Source organism: Anolis carolinensis, chromosome 3 (genome assembly GCF_035594765.1).
Source record: "Anolis carolinensis isolate JA03-04 chromosome 3, rAnoCar3.1.pri, whole genome shotgun sequence".
Taxonomy (NCBI): Eukaryota; Metazoa; Chordata; class Lepidosauria; order Squamata; family Dactyloidae; genus Anolis; species Anolis carolinensis.
The window spans coordinates 120518064-120535936 of record NC_085843.1 but is presented as its reverse complement, the minus strand read 5'-3'; the positions used below and the strand labels follow the sequence as shown (position 1 = coordinate 120535936).

The window sequence follows — 17873 nt, the reverse complement described above, 5'->3', positions numbered from 1 at the left end:
TCCATGGAGCACAGTTTAAGAACCCCTACTCTATGTCTTTTGCTGCACCAGGTATTCATTAAAAAGGAGTTGGGCTCTCTGTTACTCTGCCTCTTTCTTTCTTTTTAGCCACGGCTACCACATTCCTCATTCCGGGGACTTATTCACCATGCTCAGGTGTAGCAGCAGTATTTCAGTTTAATTTTCATTGTTCTATTTTGTGGAATGCTGGGTTTTGTATTACAGTAAGGCACTAGATCTCTCTGGGTAAGCATTCTAAATGCTTCTCATTAAAGTGCCAATCCCAGCATTTCATAGGACAAAACCATAGCAGTTGAAGTAGTATAATAGTACAGTCCTTCTTTTAGAAAGTAATTTCATAGTACCCTTTCTTCCTAAGCCATCCCAAACAAACTTCTTGCATTTAATTATGTTATATATCACTCCATAATTCTGAACTCTGCCATAACTGTTCTTGCAATGGTCAGCTGGAATGAAATTCTGTAGTCTGGGAAGAATAGCAGAATGGAGTTAGTCTCGCAACAAAGCTTATGGAATGGGCCATTCAGTCCCATTTCTCCCTCTGCTGCAGCCTGCTGGAATGGCAGCTGGGGAAGAACAGAATTATGAACGGATTTACTAATCAGTCAACATCTACACGACTGGATTAACCATTTTGTTCTGTGATACCATACCTCCCCAGTTTAAATGTTAATTAAGTTTCAGGTAGGCATAATGTAAAAAATCTGTCACATGCTGTAGCCTAAATTGCTGATGAGCAGCTGAACATTTATCTTTAACACACATAATGATAGGTAGATTCCAGTGTCATTATTAAGCAGAACTAGAAAGTACATTTGGGAATTCCCAAAATAGATGAAAGAAGCAGAACTCTGTAGAATTATAATTTGGCTGAGCCACGATGACCCACTGTTTGGCATCACATTTAAAAAGTGACATAATTAGTCCCTTAATATTTTAAGAACACTTGTCTACATCTACTCTGTCTCCAGAATCTTGTTTACACACCCACAATGTCTCCAGAATCTTAAGAATTCCATTGAGAACTCCACTTGCTTTACATCTGGCAGATTAATTGGTCCCTCTAGCCAGAGACTGCAGCAAAAGCAGTGTCCAAGCAACAATATTAACTTGCTCACTTGGCAGTTTGTCAAGGCCCCAAAATTATTATTTCAACATTACCAAACAAGCCTGTTGTCTTATAATGTAAAGATAATTGAGCCTTTCAATGACTAGAAAGTGTCAACAAACATCTGGTCATGTAAAAATTAAAGGCTGGCCTGGATAGGGAAGTAATTACTGTTTTTTAGAATTGACTATGTCCAAAGGGTAGAAAAAAGATGCTGCTAACTAAACTGGATGGCAAACATATGAATACCTAAAGCTTGAATCAATTTGTATGCAATATCTTCTTGTGCCCTGTGTGTGTGTGTGTAGCCCCTGGTAATATAGCGGGTTAAACCACTGAGCTGCTGAACTTGCTGACCGAAGGGTCAGCGATTTGAACCAGGCGGGGGGTGAGCTCCTGATATTTGCCCCAGCTTCTTCCAACCTAACAGTTCAAAAACATGCAAATGTGAGTAGATCAATAGGTACCGCTCTGGTGGGAGGGTAACAGCACTCCATGCAGTCAAGCCAGCCACATGACCTTGGCGGCGTCTACGCCGGGTCTTTGGCTTAGAAATGGAGATGAGCACTACCCCATAGAGTCGGACACGACTAGGCTTAATGTCAAGGGGAAACATTTACATTATAAATATATATACTAGCTTGGGGATCCGGTGGTGCCTGGGTTATTACAAGAAGAAATTGTTTGTTTTGGGATGTTAGATAATATCACTGAAGTTTGGTCCAGATCTGTTGTTGACTGGATTCAGTGCTGTCTGGATAAGGGTGAACTACAACTCCCAGATTTCAAGGGCAATCACCTCCAAACCCTGGCAGTATTCGCAGTTGGCCATGTTGAGGTCAATGTGCTAAGTTTAGTCCAAATGCATCGTCAGCTGGGTTCAGGGCTCTCTGGATAAGGGTGAACTACAACTCCCAGGTCCAAGGTCAATCACCCCCAACCAGGCCTGTATGCACAGTTGGCCATGGTGAGTTTGTGTGCCAAGTTTGGTCCAGATATTACACCAGCTGGGTTCAGTGCTTTCTGGATGCAGGTGAACTACTCCCCAAATCAAGGCCCATTCTCCCAATCCCCTGTAGTATGTTCAGTTGGTCATGGGACTTCTCTGTGCCAAGTTGGGTCCCGGTCCATTGTTGTTGGTGGTCACAGTATTAGTGAAGGTACTGCAAGTACCATTATCTGTGGCAAGTTTGGTCCAGATCCATTGTTTGTTGGGTGAACAGTGCTCTCTGGATGTAGGTCAAGTATAATTATTGTAAGTCATGGTGAATTCTCCCCAAACCTCTTGTTCAGTTGCTGATCAATCTATATATATAAAAGAGTGATGGAATCGCGGCACCGAGCAAAGCAACTAAACTACGGGGCCCCCAACCTCGACATTGGATAACACAACCCATCACCCACACCTTAAGGTTGAAACAACACAAAATCACTTCACGCACCTCCACATGGAGAGAACCCACAACGCACCATCGGGAGCCATGCCAGGGAGGGAAAAGAGAAGCCCTCATGGCCGCCGGCAACAGGGAAGGCAGGCAATGGGAAAAAGCTGTCCCCTGGGTCCTAGCGCCCGCCCATCATCCGAATCATTTATCTCCACTTCAACCTTCTACAATATCCAACCCATTTTAATACTCTATATTTTAAATATATGCTATGAACCATGACAATCAACACAATCTCTCTCCTAATATTTTAACAAGCTTAAAATCACAACACCAAATAAAAAACAACACTCTTAAAACACGGGAATGCCAGACACTAAACAATCAGGGCCAGCGAACACCTCCCACGATCTGCCATGCAGGACACAATCCAAGCACTCCCAACAGATGGCCACCCAGCCTCTCAATAATAATAATAACAATAACAACATCATCATACAATCCTAAGGTTTGCAGAGGCTGACTATTTCTGTGGCCCTTACATTTCACATCTCTTTTTATGTTTGGAACCTTTAGAGTGTTTGCTTATCTTTTTCACATAGAAAGAAGATAGCTGTATACTCACAGAGGCCTGACTATTTCTGTGGCCCTTACATGTCACATCTCTTTTTATGTTTGGAACCTTTAGAGTGTCTCCTTATCTTTTTCACATAGAAAGAAGATAGCTGTATACTCAGAGAGGCCTGACTCTACTGTACATACTAAACATAAAGACAACCATACAACAGACATTCAATACCACCGCTAACTCAAATTTCTCACCAACACCACCAGACAACGCCACAGCAACGCGTGGCCGGGCACAGCTAGTTCCTCTATAAATGTGTGTCATAGGAAAGGGTAGGAAAGGTTTAAGGTAGAAGCATTAGGTAATTACTACCTAATGTTACCGTATATTGAACTGCTTTTTCTGTCGATTTGTTGTAAAATATTGTAAACGTAAGTTGACACTTAATAGGCTTTTCCTTAATCTCTCCTTATTATCCAACATTTTCAATTATCTACCGTTTTGCCAGCCCGTTTATGTTGGATAAGCAAGACTCTACTGTACTTTTTTTGACCTATCTGGCAGTTGCTTTACTATTTTTTTAGCATGTTTATAAATCATGATTAAACCAAAGAGTCTCTTTACCAACAGTTTTCATTATCTACTTGGACAAGCTTGACCTTATCCACAGTGTATGAGAATATATCAATCTTTGCCTGAAAGAATGCCAATTGCTAAAATTAATGTTCACTGGCAAGCTGAATTTTCTCTAAATATCTGTTGCCAATGTCTTTTCCTAATGTCTTTTCAGTCTCTTCAAGAAGTGCCCATCCCTTCTTTTTGACTGGAAGAAATTGCTGTTTGGCTCTTCTCCTTCCTAGAGCATTTGTTTTCCAAGTGCTCATTATAAGAACATTGGAAGTTATGTAAATGTAAAAACTGGTATATGCAGTTGGTTATTTTCTTCTTGTATCCTCATATCCTCTTCCTTTTGAACCATAACTATTAGCTTGTGAACTAACAGCAGGAAATACCTTCCTTTTAAATTTTAGTATGATACCGCTTTCTAGATTATAGGGTCTTTATAAGTGATAGGCTATGATATAATCTGTTTCTTTAATAAGTACATAACAGAGTCATATTTGAGGTAAGGGTACATTACTTTTAATGTTAACATTAATAGATTAATGATAACTGCTTACACAGTATCAATAAACAGTATCAATAAAACAGTAGCAACCTGCTTGATAATTTGCAATCTAAACAACACATCAATAACAGAAAACAAGAGGCAAAAAGATGTAGGGAGGGGAGGGAAACACACATATTCAAGCACCAGACTACATTAAAATTATAACATGTGAAGTGCTCCTTGCTGTAGGGAAGTGTGAAGAACCAATGGTCCATTTTCTCAGCTTGTCATGAAATATTGGCTGTGCTATACCAAACATGTCCTGGTTTTAAAATCCTTGATGCCACCATGTCTGGTGGCAAAGAAAGGGATTTGTACTTAGTAAGTTTTGTGTGAAAGTTTTGCTTTCACTTGGTAGTTTAAGACCACAAAAAGCTATATGGCTGGGAAATGAATAGGGGAAGCACCTTTTCCTGTAAGCAACCTCTTCTATGGTTCTCAGAGCTGCCAGGACACCTTCATACTTCAATTTCTGTTACTATCTTCTACACCATATACTCTTTGGAAATCCATCTTCCATGGGGCTAGCTCTTAGACAACATGCACCCCAAGTCAGAGAACCAACAACCAGTAATGCGGATATTGAACATTGAGCATTGATCCTGGGATAGAGTTAGTTTTGGTGCCTGGTTTTATCATTTACTGTGTGAGGATGCTGGAGCCCATCAGCTAAAATCTTGTGATGCTTCTCTGTGGTAGACTACCTGCTGCATCACTTATCATCTTCAAAACTTATTGTATGGATGTATGTCATTTTTGGTATGAAAAGAAGTCTTCACAGGCTTGGAACACATACTTTCACTGCTGAAGGAGAAGCAGCCAGAGTATGGCATTAGGTTTTTAAACAATATCCAGTTTGCATTCGTTATTATTCTACCATTAGTAAATACTGATTTTCTAGATCCTTTGATTGTGTGTTTCTGTTTGACAGTGGTTTGAACTGGATGACCTATGTGGTCTCTTCCAATTCTTATGATTTTGTGACTTTTTCACTGCTTTCTAAAAGGTGTTATTTTAAAAAATCTCCAAACAGCACTAAATATCTCTCAAATAACTTACAATCTTAGGGGTTACATGCATGTTCACACATCCTAGCAATCTTCTCTTGCTTGGAGGAGTGGAGAGATTTCTCCTTATCTCATAGGGAATCATAGGGAAGCTGATGGTGGTGGTGTGGAAATTATTCCTTTATATCATTCATGTTATTCCTTTCTGCTAATACAAGACTCAACAGAGTTACAAGAGAAAAATTGAAATAAAGCTCTGCTAAAATAAATACAGCTAAATGGAATTTGAAAATAAGATAATACATTAAAAGAAGTAGCATCTTAAAATTAAAATATTTTAAATTAATGGAATAATGTAAAAATATTTTTTAAAATAACGAGAAAGAGAAAACCTGTGTATGGTAGCTAGAACCCAGAAAGATTAAGTTTAACTTATTAAGGTGTCTGGGTCCCAGACAGATTAGGATTAAACAGATTAAGGTGGCTGGGGCCCAAGAATCATTCCCAAAATAGGGGCCCCATTTATGTGCATGCCTGAGCTATTCTGGGAGTGGTGGCACTGCAATTAACAGTTCAAAAATCTTCATCTATTTTCAGCCTGGATCTTCAATGAGATTAACATCCTGATATCCCATGGAGTAGTACTCAGTTACTCAGATGACTCAGTTAGAAAATGTTGATGATAACAGAGGGAGACTCAGAAAGTGGTTGGAGAAGAGGCACAAGTGAGCTATACGTTATGTGCTCAAAGCCAGCATGATGTAATGGATTGAGTGTTGGACTATCATTCTGGAGACCAGGTTTGAATCCTTTCTTGGCTATGGAAACTCACTGGGCGAGGAAGACAAAGGCAAGCCCGCTCTGAACAAACCTTGTCAATAAAAACCTGTGACAGGTTCCCATTAGAATCACCATAAATTGGACATGACTGAAAGGCACACAAACAACAGCATTCAGTGTTGTTCCCTACCCAGCTATTGTCATAAAGCCAATGTGGTATAGTGACTTGAGTGCTGGGCCTGGATTCTTGGGAGACCAGGGTTCAAATCCATGCTTGGCCATGGAAATTTGTTAGTGACTATGAGCAAGTCCTACTCTCTCGGACCCAGAGGAAGGCAATAGCAACATACTTGCAATAAATCTTGCCAAGAAAAGCCCATGATAGGGTTACCTTAGGGTTGCCCCCCCCCCCAAATAAGAAACGTTATCTATTCTGTGCAGTTACCGTATTTGGGATTGAACTACACTGGACATCTGGGGGAACAATTCTAAGTAGACACTGTGATTATAAGGGTCTTCATATTTAAGGATTACAACGATAATGGATGGGTAAAGTAAACCTTACTGAACAAATCTTGCTAAGAAAATCCCAGAGCAGGGGCCCCTTAAGATCACCATATATCATAGATAACTGAAGACACCCAACAATAACATCAACAAAATGTATGCACCAAGGGATGAAGAATCAGCAATCTTATGTTCTTCTGTTGATCCTACTGTAAACTCGATATTTTTTCCCGCTTACCTGTTGTAGCACAGACAAATATAACCACACTGTTTATCTAAATGGCTCCTATATGAATTTTCTGTTATTTGACTTGCCTGTTGCATCTCTATAATTTTGCAAATGTTACAGAATATTCGTAAGGTTCTTCTGCTCCAACAACTTCAACTGCCACACAATCCATTAACAGTCTTAATATTTAAGGATTTAATAGAGAAAAGTAATTGCCCCTCACAAATACCATGAAGTTGGCAAAATTAACAAGAGCCTGCAGATGCCAAGTCCCCCGTCTTAAAAACAGTTCTGGACATTCTGGAAAAAAAATCTTATTTTTGATTTGGTTAACTATGGATATAAGCCCACCTCGTGTCTCATACATTTCAATATTTTAAAGAAGAAAGGTTTTAAAAATGGGTCAGAGTTGTACAGCATTTTTAGGTATGTGAATAGGTTTTAATGGTTTTAACTATTTTTAATAGTTTTCATGTTTAATCCTATTTTAGTGTTATGTTTTTGAGGTTTTAAACTGTGCATTATATTGTTCTTAGTGTTGTTAGCCACTTTGGGTTTCTTTTTAGAGCGATAAAGCAGTATATAAATACTGTTTTTATATATATATATACATACACACACACATACATACACACACACACACACACACACATACATATAATAATATGTTAATTAAAGTCTGTTTTAATTTTTACACAAGGCGAAGATGCCCATACTTTTAATCAATTTGGTACTGTTTAATGAACAATTTTTATTTTTAATATTTTTGGTAATTGAAGACTACTTTCAATTTTTTTGGACTAGATGGGAGTCTATTTGTCATTGCATCAGTGATCCCATGTATTTTAAACTCAGCAATGATTGCTCTTTTAGCGGGATTTTTTTTTTGGGGGGGGGAGCTAATTATAGGGAGCACACAACGCCCCTATTAAAGCAGCTCCACTGGCTTCTGACAAGTATCCGACCCCAATTCAAAATGCAGATAATAATAATAATAATAATAATAATAATAATAATAATAATAATACTTTATTTATACCCCGCCACCAACTCCCCAAGGGGACTCGGGGCGGCTTACATGGGGCAGAGCCCGGACAGCATAATCAGATAAAAACAACATACATACAATTCACAATATAACAAGATAAAAACAAAATACAATATAAAACAAAAGTATTATAATAGTTGATAATATCAGTCAACCATGAAATACAATTCTGTTGTATACATAAGTGGAGGAACTAAAACATCTATGCAAGAATACAATGATGAGATAAAATGCAAAGATAATAAAATAGGGACCCAATAAATACCAGATAATACTGTATAGGGTTAGCTATCTAATGCTTGTCTCACCAAAGGCCAACCGAAACATCCAAGTCCTTAGTTGTTTCCTGAAGGAACGTAGCAAGAGAGCTAACTAATCTCCCTGGGGAAGGAGTTCCAGAGTCGGGGGCCACAGCTCTCGTCCCCACCAGACATATTTATTATTATTATTATTATTATTATTATTATTATTATTATTATTATTATTATTATTTTATTATGACACAGCAAACAAGATAGATATGCTGGATTTCATATCACAAAATCACAAGTCTAACACTTCCCAAGTGTCTAGGACTGTGTGATGTATTTTCGGATGATGCGCGCAGATCCCAGCAGGGTGGCCTTTTGCAGTTGGCAGATCGTAATTTTGTCAATGTCTATTGTTTCCAAATGCCGGCTGAGATCTTTTGGCACGGCACCCAATGTGCCCATTACCACCGGGACCACCTGCACTGGTTTCTGCCAGAGTCTTTGAAGTTCAATCTTGAGCTCCTGATAGCGGCTGAGTTTTTCCTGTTGTTTTTCGTCAATGCGACTGTCACCTGGGATGGCAACATCAATGATCCAAACCTTTTTCTTTTCCACAACTGTGATGTCTGGTGTGTTGTGTTCCAGAACTTTGTCAGTCTGGATTCGGAAGTCCCACAGTATCTTTGCGTGCTCATTTTCCAATACTTTTGCAGGTTTGTGATCCCATCAGTTCTTTGCTGCTGGGAGATGGTACTTGAGGCATAAGTTCCAATGAATCATTTGGGCCACATAGTTGTGCCTCTGTTTGTAGTCTGTCTGTGTGATTTTCTTACAGCAGCTGAGGATATGATCAATGGTTTCGTCAGTTTCCTTGCACAGTCTGCATTTTGGGTCTTCAGCTGATTTTTCAATCTTGGCCTTAATTGCCTTTGTTCTGATGGCTTGCTCCTGGGCTGCAAGGATCAGGCCTTCTGTCTCCTTCTTCAGGGTCCCATTCGTGAGCCAGAGCCAGGTCTTCTCCTTATCATCTTTTCCTTCAATTTTGTCAAGGAACTTTCCATGCAATGTTTTGTTGTGCCAGTTGTCAGCTCTAGTTTGTAGTGCGGTTTTCTTGTACTGGTTTTTTGTCTGCTGTGCTTTGAGGAGTTTCTGATTTTTGACTTCAATCAAAGCAGGTTCTTCACTTTGCTTTACATATTCTGCCAGGGCATGTTCTTCTTCTTTGACTGCTTGTTTTACTTGTAAGAGTTCTCTGTCCCCTGATCTTCTAGGCAGATATAGCCGGTCAACATCACTGCGAGGGTGCAGTGAATGATGAATGGTCATGAGTTTTCTTGTTTTTCTGTCCAAATTGTCCAGTTCCGCCTGTGTCCAGTTTATAATGCCAGCAGTATATCTTATGACAGGTATGGCCCAGGTGTTTATGGCCTTGATTGTGTTGCCTCCATTGAGCTTGCTTTTGAGAATTTTTCTGACTCTTTGTGTGTATTCTTTGCTGACCACAGTCTTCACATGTTCATGCTTGATGTTGTCCAGCTGTAATATGCCCAGATATTTATAGGCCTCTGGCTGGTGACACTTTATTGTTTGGCCATTAGGCATATTTATGCCCTCACTTCTTCTTCTTCTTCTTCTTCTTCTTCTTCTTCTTCTTCTTCTTCTTCTTCTTATTATTATTATTATTATTATTATATACATATCACAATATGTTCATTAAAGTCTGTCTTAATTTTTACATAAGGCCAAGATGCCCATAGGTTTAATCAATTTGGTACTGTTTAATGAACAATTTGTATTTCTAATGCTTTTGGTAGTTGAAGACGATTTTCAAATCTTTTTGGACTAGATGGGAGTCTTATTTGTCATTGCATCAGTGATCCCATGTATTTTAAGATCAGCAATGATTGCTGATGTATTGTATGTGTATTCCTTGATACAGGAAACCAGTTCATTTGTCTGTGAGGTTTCTCTGCCGCCAGGAAAAGGAAGCAGCCCAACCCCCCCCCCCCCTCCTTCCCTTTAACGCCTCTCGCTGCTGCTATTTCCATGAGATGAGCTCACCCGCGCCTTTGCGCAAAAAGATCCGCCGCCAGGGGGCGCCCGAGGCCGGATCCCAGCCTGCTAAATACAGATTCGGATTCTGGTGCTGCAAAGTGACAGCTGGGCTTATCTGTTTGTTTCACGTCGTGAGAGACGAACCAAAGCCGCCGTTACCCCCCCCCCCCCTTCCCTTATACGCCCAAGATTGGATACTAGTGGGGTTGGGATTAATTTAGTCATTTGGGAGTTGTAGTCGCTGGGATTTATAGTTCACTTGCCATCAAAGAGCATTCTGAACTCCACCAAGGATGGAATTGAACCAAACTTGGCATACAGAACTCCCATGACCAACAGGAAATACTGGAAGGATTTGATGGGCATTGACCTTGAGTTTGGGAGTTTTAGTTCACCTACATCCAGAGTGCACTGTGAACTCAGACAATGATGGATCTGGACCAAACTTGGCACAAATACTCAATATGGCCAAATTTAAACACTGGTGGAGTTTGGGGAAAATAAAGCATGACATTTGGGAGTTGTAGTTGCTGGGATTTATAGTTTGACCTATAGTTATAGTTGACCACACAGAACCGCCATGACCAACAGAAAATATTAGTCTTTCGCGACCCCTCTGAACCCCCATCGTGATCCCCCCCCCCCCCGGGGTCCTGACCCCAAGGTTGAGAAACGCTGCTATAGATAGCTCTAGCCATCTATTTCTCTATCTATATTCATGGATCTATTTATCAGTCTATTTATCAAGAATCTGACTATCTGTTTGGTAGGCTGTTGGGAATTGTGGGAGCTGTAGTCTAAAACACCTGGAGGGCCAATGTTTGCCCATGCCTGATCTAGATGTATCTGCCTATTTTTTACCTATCTATACAGACCTACCTATCTAGCTAGATCTATAACTCTCTATATATAGGTTGTTGTGAGTTGTATGGCCATGTTCTCTCCTGTGGTTTCGCTCACATCTATGGCAGGCATCCCCAGAGGTTGTGGGGTCTGTTGGAAACTAGGCAAATGGGGTTTATATCCGGGGAGCGGGGGTGAGCTCTCGCTGTTAGCCCCAGCTTCTGCCAACCTAGCAGTTTCAAAACATGCAAATGTGAGTAGATCAAGACGGGAAGGTAACGGTGCTCCATGCAGTCATGCCGGCCACGGGACCTTGGAGGCGTCTGTGGACAACGCCGACTCTTCTGCTTAGGAATGGAGATGAGCACCAACCCTCAGAGTCGGACACGACTAGACTTAATGTCAGGGGAAAACCTTTACCCTTATTTCTCCTATCTATCTATCTATCTATCTATCTATCTATCTATCTATCTATCTACCTACCTACCTACCTACCCATCTGCCTGCCTGCCTGTCTATCTACCTACCTACCTACCCATCTGCCTGCTTGCCTGTCTGTTCATCTATTTATCTATCTATCTACCTACCTACCCATCTGCCTGCCTGCCTGCCTGCCTGCCTGCCTATCTATCTATCTATCCATCCATCCATCCATCCATCCTCCCCCCCTCTCCTCGGGGTGGAAAGCGAAGCAGGGAGACCCAGTGGTGCCAAAAACGCTCGAGTGGACGCCGTTTTGGGGGCGCAGGGTTTGGCCGGGGGAAGGCCAGGCTTCGTAGAGCAGCGACGAAGGCGCGGGGCTGTTCTCTCTGCGGGTGTCCATAAGGGAGACCCACACTCTCCATCCATCCCTCTGTCTATCTTCAGCGCCTTCGCCAAGGAAAGGGTGGCGGCTTTTATGCGGGGGCTCCTGGAGGAAAGGGGAGGGGGTCTGAGCCTCCTCCTCCTCCTCCTCTCCCCCTCCCCTCCCCTCCCTCAATGATGTCATGGAGAGGCAGCAGGAGGGAGGATAGAGGATAGAGGCGGCGGCGGCGGCGGCCCTGCAGGTCCCTCCAGTGTGCCTGTAATGAGAAGGCGCCTGACCCTCGGCCCAGAGGCTCCGGAGGAGGGAGGAACCGGGCCGGCCCCCCACGGCTCCATGGCCAGGAGGAGGCAGCCAGGCCCGGAGCGGGGCGCCTCCATGTGAAGCCGGGGCCAAGGTGGGCTGGCTGGCTGGCTGGCTGGCAGGCAGCCGGAGGGGAGGCTTCCCTAATACAACCGCAACCACCCTCTGGTTGTTATTATTTCTTGAAATACATACGACCCCGATCCTCTTTTTCCTCCTTGTGCAGCCCTGCCCCCCCTCCTCTCCTTCCCCCTGGATTTGGGAAAAAGGGAACGGGCCCTGCCTCCCTTCCGCTCCTGTCTTTCCTCCGCCGCAGCCATGAATTCCGCGGAGCAGACCGTTACATGGCTGATCACGCTGGGGGTGCTGGAGTCGCCCAAAAAGAGCATCTCCGACCCGGAGGGCTTCCTGCAGGCCTCGCTGAAGGACGGCGTGGTGCTCTGCAGGCTCCTGGACCGCCTCCTCCCCGGCACCATCGACAAAGTGAGTCCGTAGCCATGGCCTCGCCTTCCCAGCCCTTACATCCCAGCCTCTTTGCAGGGCTGTGAGTGTGTGTTGAGAGGGGTAATCTGGGAATAGAATGAGGCTGGGGGAGGGCTCCCTTTCCCCAGCCTCCTTGCACGGTGGGTGGGTGGGTTGAGAGATGTAATCTGGATATAGGATGAGGTTGAGGTGGGGGTGTCTCCCTTGTATAGGATGAGATTAGGGAGGGTCTCCCTTTCCCCCCTTCCTTTGCTTTCCTTTGCTTCATCAGATTGCTCCTTCCCCCCCCCCCCCAATATCCCCCCCCACCTTGCCTCCCGCATGGCACATTTCGCCTCTCGGCAGGATAAAACGGTGGCTCCGATACAAGCGACACCCCCTTTTTACTCCCCCCTCCTGATCCTCTTTAAAAGCCCTCCAGACTGGGGGAGACAAGAGAGGCTGGGTGAAATCTCCACGCACTTTCCTTTGTCCCACATTAGCCCTCCCCGTTTCCCTTGCAAAGGCAGGAAATTGGGGTCTTTTAAAATAAATCTTCCACCCCCCCCCCCCATTTCCCCACATCCTCGCACTGACATCCTTCCCTTTTCGCTGCAAAGGCGCCATTGTCAAGGCTTGGGAGGGGGCTTCTCTCAGGAGCAAGAGTTTGGGGCTGAGCAGCTTCTGGCTGCCCTTGGAGGTGGCCCCCTCTCTCCCGAAAGGAGCTTCATTTATTCTCAATCGGACAAAAACACTTGTGGTTAGTCCCTCATCGCCCACAAAAGGGTGTATTCACAAGTGCAGAGCCCTAGGAGCAATGATCAACCCCACCTGATAGATCTAGACCAGTGGTTCTCAACCTGTGGGTCCCCAGATGTTTTGGCCCTCAACTCCCAGAAATCCTAACAGCTGGTAAACTGGCTGAGATTTCTGAGAGTTGTAGGTCAAAACACCTAGGGACCCACAGGTTGAGAACCACTGATTTAGACCAAAGGGTCTCACCAATGCTTCCTCTTCATCCTGGAATGGAAATGAGAAGTGGAGTGCTGTAAACAGAGTTCCGTCCTGGGCCCGGTTCTGTTCAACATCTTTATTAATGACTTAGATGAAGGGTTAGAAGGCTTGATCATCAAGTTTGCAGATGACACCAAATTGGGAGGGGTAGCTAATACTCCAGAAGACAGGAGCAGAATTCAAAACAATCTTGACAAATTAGAGAGCTGTGCCAGAACTAACAAAATGAAGTTCAGCAGGGTCCAATGCAAGATACTCCACTTAGGCAGAACAAATGGAAAGCAAAGGTACAGAATGGGGGGCGCCTGGCTCACCAGTAGTATGTGTGAAAAAGATCTTGGAGTCCTCGTGGACAACAAGTTAAACACGAGCCAACAATGTCATGTGGCAGATAAGAAAGCCAATGGGATTTTGACCTACATAAAATGGAGTATAGTGTCTAGAAATCCAGGAAAGTCATGCCACCCCTCTATTCTGCCTTGGTCAGACCACACCTGGAATCACACTGTGTACAGTTTTGGGCACCACAATTGAAGGAAGATGTTGACAAGCTGGAATGTGTCCAGAGGAGGGCAACTGAAATGATCAAGGGTCTGGAGAACAAGCCCTATGAGGAGCAGCTTAAAGAGCTGGGCATGTTTAGCCTGCAGAAGAGAAGGCTGAAAGGAAACATGATGGCCATGTATAAAGATGTGAGGGGAAGTCATAGGGAGGAGGGAGCAAGCTTGATTTCTGCTGGCCTGGAAACTAGGATGCGGAACAATGGCTTCAAAGTACATGAAGGGAGATTCCACCTGAACATTAGGAAGAAATTCCTCACTGTGAGAGCTGTTTAGCTTCAAAGTGTGCTGGAGGCTCCTTCTTTGGAAGCTATTATGAAGAGGCTGGATGGGCATCTTGTCAGGGGTGCTTTGAATGCAATTTCCTGCTTCTTGGCAGGAGGTTGGACTGGATGGCCCACGAGGTCTCTTCCAACTCTATGATGATGATGATGATAATTTATTTTTTATATGCCGCCACCATCTTCCCAAAGGGACTCAGGGTGGCTTACATGGGGACAAAGCCCTAAAAACAACAATTGATATATGCATAAAACAAAACAAATATAGAATTATAATACATAGCAAAAATCAAACAATTTTAAAACTTTAAGATAAATACAGTTAGGCAAGGGGGTGGGGTTGTTTAGGATTACATGGGAGGGGCAGATTTATGTAACATGAATATTGGAACTAGAGTGGGGTAAAATGCTTGGAGCCGGCAAGGCGATTTGGACTGTATGGTGAAAGTGCAGCTGATTATTTGAAAGCACATTGAAAGAGCCACGTTTTCAAGCTTTTTCGAAATGTGGTTAGAGTGGGTGCTAGTCTGATCTCCCTGGGGAGGGAGTTCCAGAGCCGGGGGTCCACTACCAAGAAGGCCCTATGATTCTGTGATTCTAGAGTACTTCATTTATTCTCAGTCGGGACAAAACACTTGTGGTTAGTCCTGGATAGCCCACAAAATGGTGTCTTCACAAGGGCAGAGCCCTAAGAGCAATGATCAACCCCACCTGATAGATCTACAGCAGAAGGTGGCTCTTTTCCCCCCATCCTGTTTGAATGAAAAGATGCTCTTCTTAGGGCAATCCTCGTCCTTTAATGAGAAATAACATCAAGGCAAAGAGGCAGAAGGCTTTTACAGCAGAGATGAAGGGCCTCCAATGGCATCTGTTCGCTGTCTATAAACACAATGCATGGTTTTGATGATAGGAAACTGCTGGAGTCTTTTTCAAACCCAAAGACCCATTTCTGGCCTCTTTGATGGGAGGGCTGACTATTGACAGGATGGACAAGCTATCAGGCCCTAGTTTTGAATGGGATGTTGAAGTCTTCACAAGATTTATGTTGAAAGTCTCTATGTGGATGTAATGATGTGCAATATTCGATGGGTAGACTAGAAGGAGCCACTACAGGCCCTGTTGCTTAAATAAGTCCTTTTTAAAACGAGGTGTGTCTCAAGTACTTCGCATTGCAATATGCTGACCTAATTTGCAAAGGCACTGTTTGTGTGTGTTATTCTCCAAATTTAAGTTTTGAGATCTCATTACTTGATGCTTTTTAGATCTGTTCAAATTGGGGGAAAAATGGGTTGTGGGGGATTTTTTTTCTTGCTTATACATTTAAAACCCATAATATTCTTCAATGTTTGTTCTTTTAAGTATTGTTTCAATTCAAGTGACTATAGGTGCATGTTTCATTCTGTGTCTAAGAACCAGATATTCTGATTGGCACTTTGAATTTCAATTTCCCTGGTTATAGTTCTGGAAAAATTGGTGCTTGTTCATTGATTCCCTCCCTCCATAAACTATGGTGAACTTTGACCTACATATTGCTTTGCTTTTATTCTTTTTCTTTGTGGAAGTGAGTGAGTAGGAAAGGGGAGCCTAGACTAGTTTATTTTGAGAAGTTCCATAGTGATGTGAACTTGACATAATAGAGGAACTGTTGTCTTTTGGAAAGGATAACCTAACCTGAAGTTTTGGTATTATTTCATAGATCTCTGTATCTTTTGAGTATCATTTGCATGGCAGTGGCCTTTAGGGAGCAGAGTGGCTATTGGCAAGAGTGGTTTGATTTTGTTAATTGTCATCAAGTTGACTTTGAATTACGGGACACTATGAAAAGATCTCCAAGGCACTCTGTCATGAACTCAGGCCTTGCCGATTCGGGGTTCTTGGTTCCTTGATTGAGTCCATCCATCTGTAAAATGATCTTCCTCTTTTCCAACTGCCTTCTACCTTACCAAGCATTACTGCCTTTTGTAGAGATTCCAAATTATGACAATTTCAGTTTGCTTATCTTGGCTTCTATGAATAATTTACTCTAGTACTCATTTATGATTCTCAAATTCTTTCTTCTCTGGTACAATAGTCTTCATAACACTGGAAAGGACAGGAGAAGTCAGTTATATTGGACTTGCCAGTGATTGCCTGTTGGTAGTAATAAATAAAATGTTCACACTCTCGCTACATCTAGGATAGACTACTGCAATGCACTCTACGCGGGGTTGCCTTTGAAGTCTTTGGAAGCTTCAAATAGTCCAACAAGAGGCAGCCAGGTTAATAACTGGGGCGGCATACAGGGAACACACAACTCCCATGTTGCGTCAACTTCACTGGTTGTCAGTTTGCTACCGAGCACAATTCATAGGCTTTGGCCTATGAAGCCCTGAACGGCCCAGGCCCAGTTTACCTGTCCGAACACATCTCCCTCTATGAACCACCGTGGAGATTAAGATCTTCCGGGGAGGCTCTGCTCTCAGTCCCGCCACCGCCATAGGTGTGATTGACGGGGATGAGAGAGAGGTCCGTCTCAGTTATTACCCCTCGGCTATGGAACTTCCTCCCTGGTGAGATTAGATTAGCCCCCTCCCTCTTGTCCTTCAGAAAGATGGTAAAAATTTGGCTGTGCGACCTAGCCTTTGGGACAGTGCAATAAGGCAACAACAGGAAACTTTACCCTGCTGAGCAGATCAGGTATGGCTGATCTGAGATGGTTTTTAAACTATTGATTTTAAAGTGAAGATAATTGTTCTTAGTGTTTTTGTATATTTATAGTTTATTCTATTATTATTATTGAATGTTTGCCATATATATGTTGTGCTCCGTCCTAACAGATCATAGAATTGTAGAATCACCAAACCATAGAGTTGGAAGAGGCCACAAGGGCCTTCCAGTTAAACCATGTAGGAAAACATAATCAAAGCATTCCAACAGCTGGCCGTCCAGCATCTGCTTAAACACCTCCAGAAGAGACTCCACTAGACTCCAAAGAAGCATTGCCGAAAAGCTTTTAGTGAGAAGTTCTTAATGTTTTTGTGGAATATCTTTTCTGCAGTTTGAATCTGTTGCTCTGTGTCCTAGGGCTCTTCCACACAGCCATATAACCCAGAATATATACGCAGAAAATCTCACAATATCTGCTTTGAACTGGGTTATCTGAGTCCATACTGCCATATATTCCAGTTCAAAGCAGAAAATGTGGGATTTTATTCAGCTGTGTGGAAGGGGCCCTAGTCTTTAGAGCAGCAGAAAACAAGCTTAACCAGCTCCCCAGCCGCTTTCCATAGGATTTGGTTTCCAAGTCTTTGACCAGTTTGGTTGCCTTTCTCTGGATACATTCCAGCTTGTCAATATCCTTCATGAATTTTTGTGTCCAGAACTGGACACAATAGTCCAGGTGAGATCTGACCAATACAGAATACAGTGGGACTATGACTTCCCTCGATCTCCACACAATTGTTGCTCAGTTGTGTGCCTTCAAGGGGTTTTCTTTGCA

General features: G+C 42.9%; 1 protein-coding gene across 4 annotated transcripts in view; it reads left to right on the top strand.

Moving 5' to 3' along the window:
• Positions 1-12018: 12018 nt before the first annotated feature.
• Positions 12019-17873, top strand: part of arhgef7 (Rho guanine nucleotide exchange factor 7) — a 147913-nt gene continuing 142058 nt past the window's right edge. For 2 of the 4 annotated variants that reach the window (XM_008107000.3, XM_008107004.3), the window contains exon 1: positions 12023-12561. In XM_008107000.3, coding sequence (XP_008105207.1) covers positions 12397-12561 — 165 coding nt within the window. In that variant the 5' untranslated portion in view covers positions 12023-12396. Of the gene's footprint in view, positions 12562-17873 lie in introns of all 4 variants that reach the window. The other 2 variants (XM_062975448.1, XM_062975449.1) reach the window with 2 other exon arrangements.